The 17674-nt window shown below is 36.4% G+C and overlaps 1 protein-coding gene across 5 annotated transcripts in view; it reads right to left on the bottom strand.

Moving 5' to 3' along the window:
* Positions 1-17674, bottom strand: part of SHOC2 (SHOC2 leucine rich repeat scaffold protein) — an 87550-nt gene that overhangs the window by 47819 nt on the left and 22057 nt on the right. For 4 of the 5 annotated variants that reach the window (XM_086378982.1, XM_086378983.1, XM_086378981.1 and 1 more), the window contains exon 2: positions 6801-7725. The exons of the other annotated variant lie outside the window; for it this stretch is intronic. In XM_086378982.1, the coding sequence (XP_086235108.1) occupies positions 6801-7503 (703 nt within the window). In that variant the 5' untranslated portion in view covers positions 7504-7725. The remainder of the gene's footprint in view (positions 1-6800; positions 7726-17674) is intronic. 5 annotated transcript variants of the gene reach the window in all.

The raw sequence follows: 17674 nt of genomic DNA, 5'->3' as shown, positions 1-17674 counted from the left end.
AAGAATTTTAGGAACTAAGGGTTACAATTTGAGTTAATATTAAAAATTGGGTAATAGTGTTGGGCTTCATTAAATTCACTTCAAGCCACATTTATTGAAAGTATTGGTCACTCGGTCATGTCCAACTCTTTGCAACCCAATGGACTGTAGCCTGCCAGGGACCTCTGTCCATGGAATTCTCCAGGCAAGAATACTGGAGGGGATAACCATTCCCTTCTTCAGGGTATCTTCCCGACCCAGGGATCGAAACTGAGTCTCCTGCACTGCAGGTAGACTCTACCATCTGAGCCACCAAGGAAGCCCTTCAACATTTATTGAAAGCCTACCATTTATTATCTAAAAAAATTTACAGAAAATTACATAATAGGGAATTAAAATCTCTAAGGTCTCTTCGATATTTAAAAAAACTGATTCTTAGTATTTTTTTATATATTGATTATACACATATATACATTTATTATATATTACTTGACATAAAATATAACTGCAGTACTGTAGTATAAACAGTAGAAAACTGATTTTGTTTTCAATAAGTGTTAATGAGTCATATGGGTTAAAAAATTGCTATTTCTAATTTCTCATATATCTGAATGCTGTGAGAGTTTTTTAAATGGGTAAAAATGATCTGGGTTCTCAAAAAGCATGTATAACATAGCAGATCATTCTCTAAGACAATTTACCCACTCAAAATTGTGTACAATATAAATGATCTAGCACTTCACTGAACAGAAAATATAGGATGAATATTTTTTTTTAAAAAGATTCCCTCTAACTTAGCTATTTTATAAAGAATAATGAATAGGAGGAAACTTTAAAGAGAAGAAATTTTAAAACTAGTCTTTTAATTCACTGAAGGAAAAGTTCTAGAAATATTGAATGAATGTCTAGTGCGTGCTTAGTCACGTCCAACTCTCTGTGACCCTCTGGACTGTGGCCCACCAGGCTCCTCTATCAAAGGGATTTTTCAGACAAGAATACTGGAATGGGTTGCCATTTCTTTCTCCAAGGGATATTCCCGACCAAGGGATCCAACCCAGGTCTCCTGCATTGCAGGCAGATTCTTTACCCACTGAGCCATGGGGGAAGTCCTATAGTATTACTAGTAAGAAACAAAGATGGAGTTTATTTCTGGTTTCAAAGAGTAATCATTTCCTTTCTAGAAGAATAAAACCCTTTAAAACTTCATTGTTCAGAATTACCTGAACTAAAGTGACAGATTATTCAAAATGAAAACCTGATAACCTTTACTCTAATTTACTGAAGCAAAAAAAAAATTTTACAAAAGCACATCTCTAACATGAAACTCAAAGGAACCAGGCAGGGAAGAGGATGGGGTAAGAGAGTGGTTATTTATTGTTTTCCCTCTGAAAATATGACTTCTTGAGTGTCCTGGTGTTCAGTGAGGAGTCTTTTTCAAGATTAAAAATGGTGAAAGGAGATGTGGGCAGGAAGAATGATATACTGGTCTAAAAGAGAAAGCAATGCCTAAGGTTTCCATCTATCTATTTAACACAAAAAGATAGTACATTTACTTTATCTGTCCACACCTTATCATACAAAAGGAAAAAAATAAATTCAGTATCACCAAATGAAGAGTTTTCCTGACTATTCTCTAATATATTATGATCTTCATATGTCTTTCAGTATCCTTTCACTGTTTTATGCCAATGTTCACCCACGTGAATATGCATCATTGGTATCAAATCACATGGCATTAATAAAGATGTCATTAATACTTAAACAGGTATTCAGTTTTTAATATAATTTCCTTATAAACACAACAGAGCTGCTAAATTTCAAATATGCTAAACTAAATACTACTACGCTATGTTTCACAAATTTCAAATTTCTCATACTTATCAAATATACTGCTGAACAAACCAGATAGCATGAATCAAGGTTTTATACTCATAAAAACAACAAAGAATAAGTACCATGTGTGTGTGTGTGTATATATATATATATATATATAAATAATGTAGAGCTAAACTTCTAAAAATGCAAGTTTAACAAATGGTAATTAGTATATATAATGAACATAATGAAGTGTACATTCTCTTGTTATGATCTTCAACAATAAGTCAAATTACATTAAAGATGTCGAACTTTTCAAAATGTCAAATTCCATTTCATTTGATCTTGGTGCATGAGTCTTTTTAATAAGCATTCTTAAAAGAGCTCAGGATTTGCAGGAGGGTGGGGGGGGGTGCTATAATTTAAAAATCAGAAAAGCAAGATCTGCATCATAGAAAAGTTATTTCTGTCTTTCCTTTAAAACAAAAGATAGCTTTCAAAAATTAAAAACAAATCAATAATCACAGAACTATAAATAAAAAACATATGAGATACCACTTCACACTCATGGAATGGCTACATTAAAATAGCTAACACAAGTGTTGAGGATGTAGAGGAATTGGAACCCTCATACACCGCTGATGGAAATGTAAGATGGTGCAGTAACTTAAGAAAATAGTCTAGTAGTTCCTCAAAAGATTAAACATAGAGTTACTATATGACTCAGTAATTCCTCTTCTAGGTATACACCCAAGAGAAATGAAAACAAATGTCTACACAAAAACTTACACACAAATGTTCATAGTAATTTTATTCCTAACAGTCAAAAGGTGAAAGCAACCCAAATGTTCAACAACTGATAAGTAGATAAATAAAATGTGGTATAATATACAATGGAATATTATTCAGCAATAAAAAGGAACAATATATTGATAGATGCTACAATCTGGATGAATTTTGAAAACATTTTGCTAAGTGAAAGAAACCACTCACCAAAGACTATATATTTTATTATTCCAATTATTAGAACTGGAGAATTCCATGGACAGAGGAGCCTGGTAGGCTACAGTCCACAGGATCACAAAGAGTCGGACATGACTGAAGCGACTTAGCATGCACACACCACAATAGGCAAATCTACAGAAACAGAAAGTAGATTAATGCTTGAACAGGTCTAAGGGGTTGGAAGAAAATGGGGCTGGGGTGGGGTGATTGCCAAAGAGTACAGAGTTTCTCTCTGGAGTAATGAAAATGTCCTGTAATTGTTTGTGATAGTGAACAACTTTGTGAACATGCTAAAAAACCACTAAATTGTATTCTTCAAATGCATTAATCATACGGCATGTGAATTATATCTGAATTAAGCTATTAATCTGTCAACATGTCAGCAAATTTGGAAAACAGCAGTGGCCACAGGATTGGAGAAGGTCAGTTTTCATTCCAATCGAAAAGAAGGGCAATGCCAAAGAATGTTCAAACCACCATACAATTGCACTCATTTCACATGCTAGTAAGATTATGCTCAAAATCCTTCAAGCTAAGCTTCTGCAGTACATGAACTGAGAACTGCCAGATGTACAAGCTGGATTTAGAAAAGGTACAGGAACCAGAGATCAAATTACCAGCATCTGTTGGATCATAGAAAAAGCAAGGAATTCCAGAAAAACATCCACTTCTGCTTCACAGACTAAAGCTTTCAGTGTGTGGATCACAACTATAAAAAATTCTTAAAGACATGTGAATACCAGACCACCATATATGTCTCCTGAGAAACCTATATGAAGGTCAAGAAGCAACAGAACCAGAGATGGAACTATGGACTGGAAAAGGAGTGTGTCAAGGCTGTATATTGTCACCCTGCTTATTTAACTTATATGCAGAGTACATTATGGGAAATGCTGGGCTGGATGTATCCCAAGCTAAAATCAAGACTGCCAGGAGAAATATCAACAACCTCAGATATGCAGATGATACCACTCTCATGGCAGAAAGCAAAGAGTTACCAAAGAGCCTCTTGAAAGTGGAAGAGTAGTGAAAAGGCTGCCTTAAAACTCAACATTCAAAAAACTGAGATCATGTCATCTGGTTCCAACACTTCACGGCAAATAGAAGGGGGAAAAGTGGAAAGCAGTGACAGATTTTATTTTCTTGGGCTACAAAATCACTGCAGATGGTGACTGCAGCCACAAAATTAAAAGATGCTTGCTCCTTGGCAGAAAAGCTATGACAAAGCTAGACAGCACCCTAAAAGCAGAGACATCACTTTGCTGACAAATATCCATATAATCAATGGTATGATTTTTCCACAGTCATGTATGGATGTGAGCACTGGACCATAAAGAAGGCTAAGCACTGAAGAACTAATGCTTTCCAATTGTGGTGCTAGAGAAGATTCCTGAGTCCCTTGGACTGCAAGAGGATCAAACCAGCTAATCCTAAAGGAAATCAACCCTGAATATTCATCGGAAGGACTGATGCTGAAGCTGAAGCTCCAATACTTTGGCCACCTGACATGAAGAGCTGACTCAACTGGGAAAGACCCTGATGCTGGGAAAGACTGAGGGCAGGAGAAGAAGGGCACAACAGAGGATGAGGTTGTTGGATGGCATCACCAACTCAATGGACATGACTCCAGGAGATAGTGAAGGACAGAGAAGCCTGGTGTGCTACAGTCCATGAGGTTGCAAAGTCAGATGGCATCCACTTCTAGACACTGGAAGCAGTACAGTGAGACCTAGAGTCAAACTGTGACTTTGCCAACTTCTTACCATATGACCTTTAGTAAATTATCTAATCTCACTCAATTTTCAGTTCCTTTCTCAGCATAGAGAAAAGTACTTATTTCACTGGATTACTATAAGAATTTAATGAGATAACAAAGTTACATGTAAAAAACAGTGTATGTTATACAACATACTGTGCTCAAACAACAGCTATTCATATTATTCCAACTATTTTATTTTTACTAGACCTTTATTTTCTTATTCCCATAAGGAAATACATAATGCAGACTTCTGCAAGGTTTGTCCCAAATCCATGCATCTAAAGTAAACCTTATAAATTTTAATTCCTTATAAGAAATATTATTTTATTTTTTAAAGTAATTTACTTTCTATCTGATGCCTTGCCTGGAATATGAATGACATTTATGAAGTTACTATTTTCATAGAAATACAGAAATTAAAAGAACACAAAATTCAATGTCACTAATGGTTGGGGGGGTACTCATAAAAAACAAATTCAGTGTTTATTTTTAAAATTGCAAATTTAGAAATAAAGGTCCAAAGATTAGGCAGCCACAAAAATCAACCTAATTAAATAAAATTTGCCAATAAATGCATTACTTTATAGTAAAAATATTTTATCCATATGCTTAAAAACAAAGTGAAGTAAATTTAAAGTCCAATAAAATAATTTCCTGTTTAAGAAATGAATGTTCTTAATTCCCAGGTAATTTGATAACATTTCTACAGAAAGTCCTTAATGAAAAACTCTCATATGAATGAAAGTCAACATTTTAGACTGAAGTGTAACATGCACAAAACATTAAGTACAAAGACAGCAAATAACATTTTATATGTCTACCTAAAAATTCAGCATTACATTCCCCAAAAACTTATAATTCTATTCTACAATGAATCACATAAACAGGTCAAATTTTGATCAAGTACAGAATCAAAAGTCATTCAACAATCACATTCCTATCTGAAAACATGGAAAAGAGCCTTTCCACTCAAATTTTCAGGAATATTTTAATATCTTATAAGTGTGTCACACTTTATAAATCTTTGAGAAAAATCAATCATGGATTTCTAAATATATTTAATTAAACCAAAATTAAATTAAGATTTTAAGTTTCTGGCTAGAGCTAAATATAATAGAACACCATACCTAAAATATAAATTACATTTTTTTCAAAGCTAAACAAAAAATTTTTAAATGCCCACAGAGTATTGTATCTCTACAAAGCTCCACAGCCTAAAAACAAAGTTTCTTTTATCACTCGTAAGACCAGCACTTAAGGCAACAATATATTTAACTAACCTGTTTTATTCAGAATAAATCTTTCACCCACAAAAAAAGAAACTTATCTTTAAAAGTTACATAATCAATTTTTATGTCAAGTTTTTGAACTCTCATAAAAAGGGCCTACAAAGATAATACCTTTATCAATTTCTCAAATCTGGTAAATCAACAGTTTACTATATTCCAAAAGTTGCTGAAAAAATTTTAATTAAAAATATCAAACAAGTAACTTTTTACTGACTTGTTTACACATGTATATTTCCTATTTTTTTATCCATCTATCCATTCTTTTAAAAGCATTCCCCCTTTTTTTAGTACATATAGCTTTAGGTGTAAAAATAAGAATGAAAGCTATCAAAATACTAAGTGTTGACATTAACTATAGCTGCCTCTGTACTTTTCTGCATCCTCAGAGTGTTTTTAATGAACATGTAAGTATTTTCAAAATGAAAAAATTTTTCAACTTGCTTACCACCCAGCTTATTCACAAGACTCTTACATGCCAATCTTTTGTGGTAAATTAGGTAGAAAAGAGATGTGAATTTAAACAAACATTTTCAGGTAAAAAGGAAAATGTCAGAAAATGGGAAAACATAGCCTTAAAGCGTCTTACATAATGCTATCTGTAAATACTTTAAAAGCAGATGGTTAACAACTAAAAACTTTGCCAAGAATTTTTTTCTGCTTCAAATTTACTATTTCCCAATGAAAATGAAAGTAGATTAGTTTTGTGTGAAAAAGGCCCAATTGCATTTACGTTCTAAGTCATTTTCTAGGTCTATAAAATGATCTCAAACCATGTACTATTAATATCATAAAACCGATTAAAGCAAGCTAAAGACAGAACTTAGAAACTAATTAGTTTTTTTTTTTTTTTTTTAGGCAAGTTATTAGACACTTTCTGATATGGAAAAGAACTCAACGAAACTATTTAGCATAATAAATACTATAAATAATAAAAGTAATGCAAGGCCTCTTACCAATTTCAGCAGGTAGTTGTTTGATTTTGTTCTCTCGAATGCTAAGCATGCTGAGTTTTGACAGGTTTTTGATGTCTTTTTCCACAGTAGTTATACGATTAAAGCGAAGGTAAAGAGTGGTGAGAGAATCTAGCCTATACACCACTGAAGGAATTTCTCTCAGTTTATTATGCCTTAAATCAAGCATCCGCAGCTTCTTCAAGTTATCGAGAGAGTCAGGCAAACTGGTAAGTGAATTTTCACTTAGAGCCAGTGTCATGAGATTTACTAGACAGCCCACTTCCGCTGGGAGGGACTGTAATTTGTTGCTATATAAATAAAGTTCTGTTAATTGAGTCAACTCCTTGATTGATGATGGCAATATGTGTATAGACCTCTTGGATAAGTCCAAACGCATTGAGTTCTCTTCTCGGCATTTGTTGAGCTCTTTAATCACCTCTGCATTGCTAGACTTTTTTCTAGTCCCAGGTGCTGGATTTGGCCGTTTGATCGTATTATCAACCGAAAAAGCCACCCCTGGCTGGGCAGCACTGGAGTCCTTCTTTCCATCTTTGGCATCTTTCCCTTTGGTCTTAGGTTCTTTTTCTTTGCTCTCTTTCCCAAAACCTCCAGAGGCTTTTGCCTCTTTTTCTCTTTCCTTGGCTGATGGTGCTTTGGGATCTTTCTCTTTAGAGTCTTTTTCTTTTCCTAAACTACTACTCATGGTGACTCAAGCTAGGGCAAAAACTACATGAACTCCTTTTATTTACCAACAAAAGAAATTCAAAGATGAAGAGACAAAGATCCTACACAGTCAAAAAAGGTGTTGGCTTGAAGAAGTAATCTCCATCTGTTACATGCTGGATCTAAAACCACTATGCCCATTTCTGATAACTCATTCCAACTGGTAAAATGGTGCTGGTCAATCAATGATTCATTAGAATTCCTGAAATATAATACAGAGAGAGTATTAAATTACTTTAGGTTATCATTTATAGTAAGTAAATTGGTGCTGCAAACAATCTTACTGACAATTTTGCTATTTTCCTATGATTTGAAACAGTAATAATATTGAACACCTTCTACTTTACAAAACCCATTAAAAAACTAAAAATTAATAAAACAGATTCTAACTTTGAGGAATTTACAATCTAACAGGAAGTGGTAAGATAAGAACAAGTAATCAAAATGCAAAATTCTAAAGTGATGAAACATGGAGAAATCACCACAGCAGCTAATGTCTAAGTAGTTTCTATGAACAAACACCACTGCAAGGAATTTACAAACATTAATTCTATATCAGCCCTGAGATAAATCCTTACCCCTATCTTACACACAGGGACAACTGAGGCACAGAAATATCTTTAAATAACCAGCTCTGTGATCTTGGCAAAGTAATGAAACTAAGATTCCAAAATGGTGGTACACTCCCTACATGCCTAACTACTACAGTAAAACTGCTATATCTGCAGCTAATTAACAAACAGTTTCAAGCAAAAGGAAAGACTTGAAAGGCAATCATGACAGAATGGAGAGCAGTGGAGTAAAGGAACAAAATTGAGATACATATGGAAAACAGCAAATACATCAGGAAAGGGGCTCTAAGTACCCCTTTTGAGAAACAATAACAGAGCAATATCCATGAAACCTATATTCTAGGAACTGAAAAGGTAACTTTTCAGTTGACAGTGAGAAGGATTAAGGGTTCTTAGAAACAGGAACAGTTCACTGGTAAAAATGACTGACCAAAATGACCCACAAAGGTTGAAAATACAAGGGGAGATGGAAGTAAGACAACACTAGGCTAATATGATCTATTCTTGGTATAAGACTAGAATGTTGATCATCACATTTAATAATTAGTTACTCAGAAAAACACATCAATAAGCCACATATACTAAATATATTCCCTAGTCTTACCTTAAATGTATATGTGAAAGCTTTACAATACTAAATTTAAATTACAATAAAAGACTTCTGATTCCATACAAGTTAGAATAATAATAATTCCATACAAGTTAGAAAAATATTCTGTTTTTCACATTAATTGTAACTTAAAACCCTGACAAAACACATGAAGCAACTAGCAGAATATTCTGAAAGGTAGATACAAGAAGACAGACTGGTAGTAAAGGACAAGGAAACCTGGAGGACTGCAGTCCATGGGGTCCCAAAGAGTTAGACATGACTTGGTGACTGAACAAGAAGAACTAAAGAACAAACAGAGATAAATACAATAACTGAAATGAAAAATACACTAGAAGGAATCTACAGCTGAATAACTGAAGTAGAAGAACAGATAAGTGACATGGAAGACAGAATGGTGGAAATCACTGCCATGGAAAAGAAAAAATAAGAATAAAAAGAAATGAAGACAGTCTGAGAGACCTCTGGACAACATTAAATGCATCAACATTCGCATTATAGGGGTCCCAGAAGGAGAATAGAGAGAGAATCAACCTGAGAAAATATCTGAAGAGATAATAGCTAAAAACATCCCTAACATGGGAAAGGAAACAGTCACCCAAGTCCAGGAAGCTCAGAGAGTCTCAGGCAGAATAAACCCAAGGAAGAACATGCCAAGACACATAGTAATTAAAGGGAAAAAAAAATTAAAAGCAACAAAGGAAAAATGATAAATAACATACAAGTGAATTCCCATATGGTTATCATCTGATTGATTTCTCAGCAAAACTCTGCAGGCCCAAGGGGAGTGGTATGACATATTTAAAGTGATAAAAGGGAAAAACCTACAACCAAGAATATGCTAGGAGTTCCCTGGTGGTCCAGTGGCTAAGACTCTGCAATCCCAGTGCAGGGACCCAGGTTCGATCCCTGGTCAAGGATCTAGACCCCACATGTCACAACTAAGATGTGATGCAGCCAAATAAATTAAAAAAAAAAAAAGAATACTGTACCCATCAAGGCTCTCAGTCAGATGTGACAGAGACATCAAATGTTTTACAGACAAGCAAAAGCTAACCAGCACCACCAGACCAGCTTTGCAACAAATGATAAGGGAACTTTTCTAGGTGGGAAACAGACCAGCAAACTTAAAACAACCTTGCACATATATTAGACTGCTATATCAAAACCTCATGGGAACAACAAATCCCAAAACTACGATAAACAGACAAAAAAGAAAAAGCAGTCTAAACACACAAAAATGGTCATCAAACGGAAAGAGAACAGAAGAGGAAGGGAAGGAAAAAGGCCTATTAAAAACAAACCCAAAACAAGTGAGAAAATGGTAATAAGAACATACATATTGATAATTATTTTAAATGTAAATGGAGAGCTATTCAATAGATGTAAAAAAATGAAATTAGAACATTCTCTAACATACACAAAAATAAGCACAAAATGAATGAAAGACCTAAATGTGAGACCAGACACTATAAAACTCTTACAGGAACACATAGGCACTTTCTGACATAAATCGCAGTGATATCTTTTTCAGTCCATCCCCCAAGAGTAGTGGAAATAAAAACAAAAATGAACAAATGGGACCTAATTAAATGTAAAAGCTTTTGCATAACAAAGGAAACCATACAAAACAAAAAGACAACCCACAGAATTGGAGAAAATATTTGCAAATGACATGACCAACAAGGGATTAGTTTCCAAAATTTACAAATAATTCATGGGGCTTAATATCATCAAAACAACTCAATCAAAAAAGGGTATAAGACCTAAATAGACATTTCTCCAAAGAAGATATGCAGATGGCCATGAGGCACATGAAAAGATGTTCAACATCACTAATTATTAGAGAACTGCAAATCAAAACTACATTGAGATATCACCTCACATCAGTCAGAATGGCTATCATCAAAAAATTCACAAACAATAAATGCTAGAGAGAGTGCGGAGAGAAGGGAACTCTCCTACACGGTTGGTGGGAATGTAAACTGGTATAGCCACTGTAGAGAACAGTATGGAGGTTCCTTAAAAAAACGAAAAATAGAGCTATCATAAGATCCTACAACCCTACTCTTGGGCATGCATTAGAATCCGAAAGGACACAAGCACCCCGATTTCTGTACTGTTTACAACAGCCAAGATATGGAAAAAACCTAAGTGTTCAACGACAGAGGACTGGATAAAGAAGATGTGGTATATATAACACAATGGAATAATACTCAGCCATTAAAAAGAATGAAGAAATGCCACTTGCAGCAGCAAACATGGATGGACCCAGAAACTGAGTGAATTAAGTTAGAAGGAGAAAGTGAAATATGATACCACTTCTATGCAGAATCTAAAAAAATGATACAAATGAACCTATTTACAAAACAGAAACAGGCTCATAGAGAACTTATGGTTACCAGGGAAGCGTGGTGGAAAGAGACAGGTAGGGAGTTTAGGACTGACAGGTACACACAATTATATTTAAAATGGATAACCAACAAGAATCTACTCTGCTCAATATTATGTAACAACCTAAACAGGAAAGAGTAGCTATATATATATGTATAACTGAATCACTTTGCTGTACTCCTGAAACTAACACAACATTTTCACCCACTATATTCCAATATAAAATAAAAAGTTTTAAAAAGACATAAAACATATAAATTGCATAATGATAAAGAATGGTTCCATCTGTATAATGTTTCAATACATACAAATTAATATATATGGTTTGTGAACACATTTATCATACCATGGACAGTCCTGTCTTTTTTTTTTTCTTTTTAAAAATATTTTTGACTTTGAACCAATATTGTACTTCTCATAGTTTTAATTTGTATTTCTTGACATTCATTTTCAAATGTTTGTTGGGCCTTTGTATTTCTACTTGTGCAAATTTTTTAATTCTTTGCCAAAAAAAAACAAAACAAAACACCATACATTTAGACACACAAAGGATTGAGAAACATCAAATTCAGGATGGTGGTTTCTAAGCTGTGGTTCCAAGGTGGCTTCTAAGTTGCAGTTGTAAAGACAACTAAGTAGAACGCTAACCCAATGTTTGACAAGTGGATTTCAGTAGAGTCCAAAGTTATGTTTTCATTTTGAAGCAAATGGGCAAATGAACTCTGAGTCCTCTTCTGGCTGTATGAAAGATTTAGAAAGCCATCTTCTTCTACTTATTAGAAGAATATTTAACAAACTATGAGAAATAATACCTATCAAACTGATTAAAAACTAAAAAAAGAATTGTGCTGGTGAGGACACAGAGACACTTATACTCTCATAGACTGCTGATGGGCATACAATCCAGTAAAAACTTTGAAAATGTCGCTTCTTCATAATATGATTAATTTGGCATTTTTTGTTTGAATAAAAATATAAATGTATGTGAGAGTTACAAATCTGTGTAATAACACAGAAAAAAATAAAAGAATACACCCTCAAACTGTTCATTTAACTGCTTACCTCTCTCTCTGGAAAAAGATACTGGGTGATGAGAGAGAGAGAGAGACAAGAAAAGGAAATGCCAGGGAATGAGGTAAAGAAATTGAAGTTGAGACCAAATCATAAAGGGCCATGGACACTGAGCTTGAGTTTGGACTTTGCCACAAACTCTTCATCTAGGATCTTACACATATCACATGGAGAACACTGGTGAAACAGATATGCACTTTGAGCCTGACTTATCAGGAAAGGAACTTACGTATCTACATCTGCCTCAGTCTAGCAAATCTGTTATCAAGTCTTCAGTTAAACCCTTTCCCAAAAAAGCAGATCCCCATTGCCTCTGCTTTTACCTGCCCAATCCTAATGGTACAAGACTTGCTCCCTCTTTTCAGATAGGTTGAGAAATTTATAAACTACTATCACACGATTATATTTGATTTCCAAAGTGACCATCTGTTAAGCAGGCACCCCAGGAGTGTTACTCTCATTAACAGATGAGACTTTACTGACCTCTCTCCCCTTCCCTCCCTCCCTCCCTCCCTCCCTCCCTCTCTCTCTCTCTCTCTCTCTCTCTCCCCTCTCCATAACCCTTTCTATCCTTCCCTGTTTTTCTAGTCCCCCGGTCCTAGACACAGGAATCTGGTTGAAGGGCCTTCAGCCTGAGCTGAGGATTGGAGACTGATCACCTCCTCTTGGCAGAGAACTCGAATTCTGGTCCTGGTCTTGTCTGATTTCTGGTAGGGCCGAGTTTCCAATCCTGCCTTCTCTGGAGGCCCAGGGAAAAGTCCCATAATGCCTGGGTATCTGTAGGTGGCAGGGGACGTCTGTAAGGCCACCCCTTTCGCTCCCCCTCTCCCGCCTCCTCCCCCTTCTTCTTTCAACCTGGCTTCCTTTCCTCCCTTGAAATCTTTGATGTTAGTACTTGGATCTGAAGTTCTGTGTCTCTATAGGAGGTTTTCTGAGAGACCGATTCTTGTATTTAAGGGCTTCCCTGGTGGTGCAGAGGTTAAAGCGTCTGCCTGCAATGTGGGAGACCTGGGTTCGATCCCTGGGTCGGGAAGATCCCCTGGAGAAGGAAATGGCAACCCACTCCAGTATTCTTGCCTGGAGAATCCCATGGATGGAGGAGCTTGGTGGGCTACAGTCCACCGGTCGCAAAGAGTCAGACACGACTGAGCGACTTCACTTTCACTTTCACCTTAACTAAGGTTTATGGAAGTTAAATTATCTGCCCAACAGCATGGTGGGAGTCTGACAATAATAACACTAGAGGTAGCAGCAGATAATGTTTATTTAGTACTTACTACTTGTCAGGCACAGTGCTAAATGCTTTTAGCTCTTATCTCATGAAGTCCTTGCAACAATTCGGAGCCAGATTAACATCCATTTATAGATAAGGAAACTAAGGCTCAAGAGTAATCAAACAACTTGTCAAAGATCACACAGACCATAATTGACTAAGTCACAAGGCTAACACAGTTCCAACTCCAAAACCCATGTCGTAACCACTATACTATCTCATAATACATTAAAGGGTTATACGTAACCATGTAAATAATCAGGTTGACACAGGAATCAAGGTTTTAACAGAGCAAGATTGAAAAAGGTAGGATTGCTTTCTATAGTCTTAAGAAATGCTAAATTAAAAAACCCAATACAGAAAATCTAAATATCTTTACAAAATTATTCTCCCTCCATATAGATCACACTAGTAGTTTATTACGGAGAAGGCAATGGCACCCCACTCCAGTACTCTTGCCTGGAAAATCCCATGGACGGAGGAGCCTGGTGGGCTACAGTCCATGGGGTCGTGAAGAGTCGGACACGACTGAGTGACTTCACTTTCACTTTTATGCATTGGAGAAGGAAATGGCAACCCACTCCAGCGTTCTTGCCTGGAGAATCCCAGGGACAGGGGAGCCTGGTGGGCTGCCGTCTCTGGGGTCGCAGAGTCGGACACGACTGAAGCGACTTAGCAGCAGCAGTAGTTTATTAACAAATCTGAGAAACTGAGAAATTTCTAAGCAAATGAGAAATTTCTTCCATGTATTATTATATGCCTAAATGCATAATTCATATAACTTTCAACTCAACAAGTTCAATTATTTTCTACTGAGTGGTATCTTCCTGAAAAGTATGATAAAAAGAATATATTTTATAAATTAATTTTAATTCAGTACCTTACAGTTTAACTCTACCACCAATTAGCTCTACTTTTCCATTAACAGAATATATAAATGTTTCAATAACTGGCCACTAGAAAGTGATAACACAGCTCAATTTAGAAAAGAGCCTGACTCATACATCCGTGGCCCATGCACTAATTATTAAAAACCAGTACTGACTAGTCCCTTCTAGTAATAGTGTCATAGGATCCAGCAATCCCACTCCTGGACATGTATCAAGAGAAAACCATAATTCAAAAAGATACACATACCCCGATGGTCACTGCAGCACTATTCACCCTAGTCAGGTCGTGAAAACAATTTAAATGTCCATCAACAGAGAAGATGTAATATATATTACACAATGGAATATTACTCAGTCATAGAAAAGAATGAAAAATGCCATTTGCAGTGACATGGATAGAACTAGATAGTGAGTGAAGTAAATCAAAGACAAACAGCATATGATACTGTCTGTATGTGGAACCTTAAAAAAAAAAAGTACAAATGAACCTATTTAGAAAACAGAAATAGAGTCACAGATATAGAAAGCAAACTTATTTTTACCAAGAGGGAAGTGGGGGGGGGGATAAATTGGGAGGTTGGGAGTGACACACACACTATATAAAATAGATAACTAAAAAGAGTCTACTGCATAGCACAGTGACCTCTACTCAATACTCTGTAATGATCTATAATGGGAATAGAATCTTAAGAGTGAATATATGTGTACATATAATTGATTCACTTTGCTGTACAGCAGAAATTTATAGAATATTTTAAAGCAACTATTCTCCAATACAAAATTTAAAAAGAGTACATGCTTATTTTCTAACTATTTTTCTCTTGCCTAGGATAAAGAGAATTATTCCCATAAGTGAGGAGGGGGAACTGGATGTTCAGAGACTTGAGGAGTTCTAGCTATATTAAATTTGACTCGCCTTATAACCTAACTCAGTCTCTCTCCTGTATTCTAATGTTAAATGTACATATCTGCTAGCTAATTTCTGATCTAAAGGAATTTGGTTAAAAGTACTATTGAAAAACATAGATTTTTGCATGATACAGGATGCTCAGGACTGGTGCACCGGGATGACCCAGAGGGATGTGAGAGGGGGGGTTCAGGATGGGGAACACGTGTACACCCATGGCGGATTCATACTGATGTATGGCAAAACCAATACAATATTGAAAAGTAAAAAAAAAGAAAAACATAAATTTTAAAGGGGGAAACTACTGTACTTCAAGGATTCAAAGAGAATTCTTTGGGAATCTATACAAACTCACTGCTACCTAAAAACAAACAGGAGGAGGGACTCAGTGGCAAAAACAGTAGATCAACTGCAAAGAGTCTTCAAGGACAAAAAAATATGACCAAGAATACTGAGTTCTAACAATATAGTTCAGTATAAAAACAGGTAAATATTATTAAACATGTAAGAACTGAAGGAATATTGTTCCTATTAATTGCTCTTGAAGAAAACACTAGTTAATATAATTCAAACATCCAAAAGATAAACAGAAAAACTATGACCTCCTGGGCCTCAGTGCCACCCACCAGTGGGCTAACACCAAGTCTGGGACCCTGAGGCCCCACAGTCAGAGACTCCAGGATCCAGCTCTACCTACCAGTAGGCTGACAGGACTTACCCACTATTGGACAGCACAAGCCCCAGGATCCCCTGGGCCTCAGCCCCACTCACCAGTGGGCCAACATAAATTCCAGAACTCTTGTGGCCCCACAGCCAGTCTTTAAAGATTCGGCCCACCCACTGGCAGGCCAGCACCACCACAGGACTCCTCTGTCCATGGAGCCAAATGTGCCAGGAGCCAGTCTTACCTACCAGCTGCCAGTAGCCTCCACAAAAGGTGGGGCCTGGCAACCAACCAGGCCAGCCACATCTCAGTGTACCCACAGAAGGTAGCCCACCACAACACAAAGGCCAAAAGAACTCACACAGAGGCCATTTTTGGAACTTAAATCTCTGGTGACTACAGAGGAGTGTGCTATGGGGACCTCTAAGACATTTTCTATATAAGGCCACTATTCCAAGATCAGGAAATGTAACCAACCTATTGAATAAATAGAAATGAAAGCAGGAACCTGGGATTCCCTGGTGGCTCAGTGGTAAAGAGTCTGCCTGCAATGCAGGAGATACAGGAGAAACAGGCTCGATCCCCCAGTCAGGAAGATCCCCTGGAGAAGGAAATGGCAACTCACTCCAGTATTCTTGCCAGGACAATCCCATGGACAGAGGAGCTTGACAGACTACAGTCCATGGGGTCACAAAGAGTCAGAGGCGACTGAGCACAAAAACAGGCAAAATAAGGGGGAACAAGTTAAAACCCCAGAAAAAAAACTAAGTGGAGATAAGGAATCTACCCGATAAAGAGTACAAGGTAATGGTCTTAGAGATGCTCAAAGAACTTGGGAGAAGAAGGAATAAACACAGTAAGATTTAACAAAGAGTTAGAAAATACGAAGAGCAACCAGAGATGAAGAATACCATAAATGAAGTAAATACATTAGAAGGAAACAACAGCAGATTAGATGATGAAAAGGAATAAAGGAGTGAGCTAAAAACAACGGAAATCACTAAAGCTGAAAAGAAAAAAGAATAAAAAGAAATACGGACAGTCTAAGAAACCTCTAGGACAACATCAGCATACTAACATTCACATACAGAGATCCCAGAAATGTGTGTGGGGTGAGGGGTGGGACGGGAGCGGAACAGAGAACATATCTGAGGACAAAACAGTTGGAAACTTCCCTAACTTAGGGAAGGAAACAAGACACCCAGGTCCAGAAAGCACAGAATTCCAAACAGAATCAATCAAAAGACGACCACATCAAAGATACATGGTAATTAAAATAGCAGAAGTAAGAGATAAAGGGAGAATATTAAAAGTAGTAAGGGGAAGGCAACAAGTTATATACATAAAACTACCAGCTGTTTTTCAGCAGAAACTCCACAGACCAGAAGAGAAAGAAAGGCATGATATATTTTAAAAAATGAAAGAGAAAAATCTACAATCAAGAATACTCTCCTGAGCAAAGCTTTCATTCAGATTTGGAGGGACGAGCAAAAGTTTTACAGACCAGCAAAACCTGAGAGTTCAACATTACAACCAGTTTTGTAAGAAATGTTAAAGAAAAGGCCACAACTAGAAATATGAAAATTACAAAAGGAAAAGTCTCATTGGTAAAGGAAAATATATAACAGACTGATAAACCTTGTCAGTTCACTTCAGTTCAGTCGCTCAGTCGTGTCCGACTCTTTGCGACCCCATGAATCACAGCACACCAGACCTCCCTGTCCATCACCAACTCGCAGAGTTTACTCAAACTCATGTCCATCGAGTTGG

Source organism: Bos grunniens, chromosome 26 (genome assembly GCF_055505025.1).
Source record: "Bos grunniens cultivar Pamir isolate PY7600 chromosome 26, Bosgru_T2T1.0, whole genome shotgun sequence".
NCBI classification, from domain to species: domain Eukaryota; kingdom Metazoa; phylum Chordata; class Mammalia; order Artiodactyla; family Bovidae; genus Bos; species Bos grunniens.
This window is presented reverse-complemented; position numbering and strand designations above follow the sequence as displayed.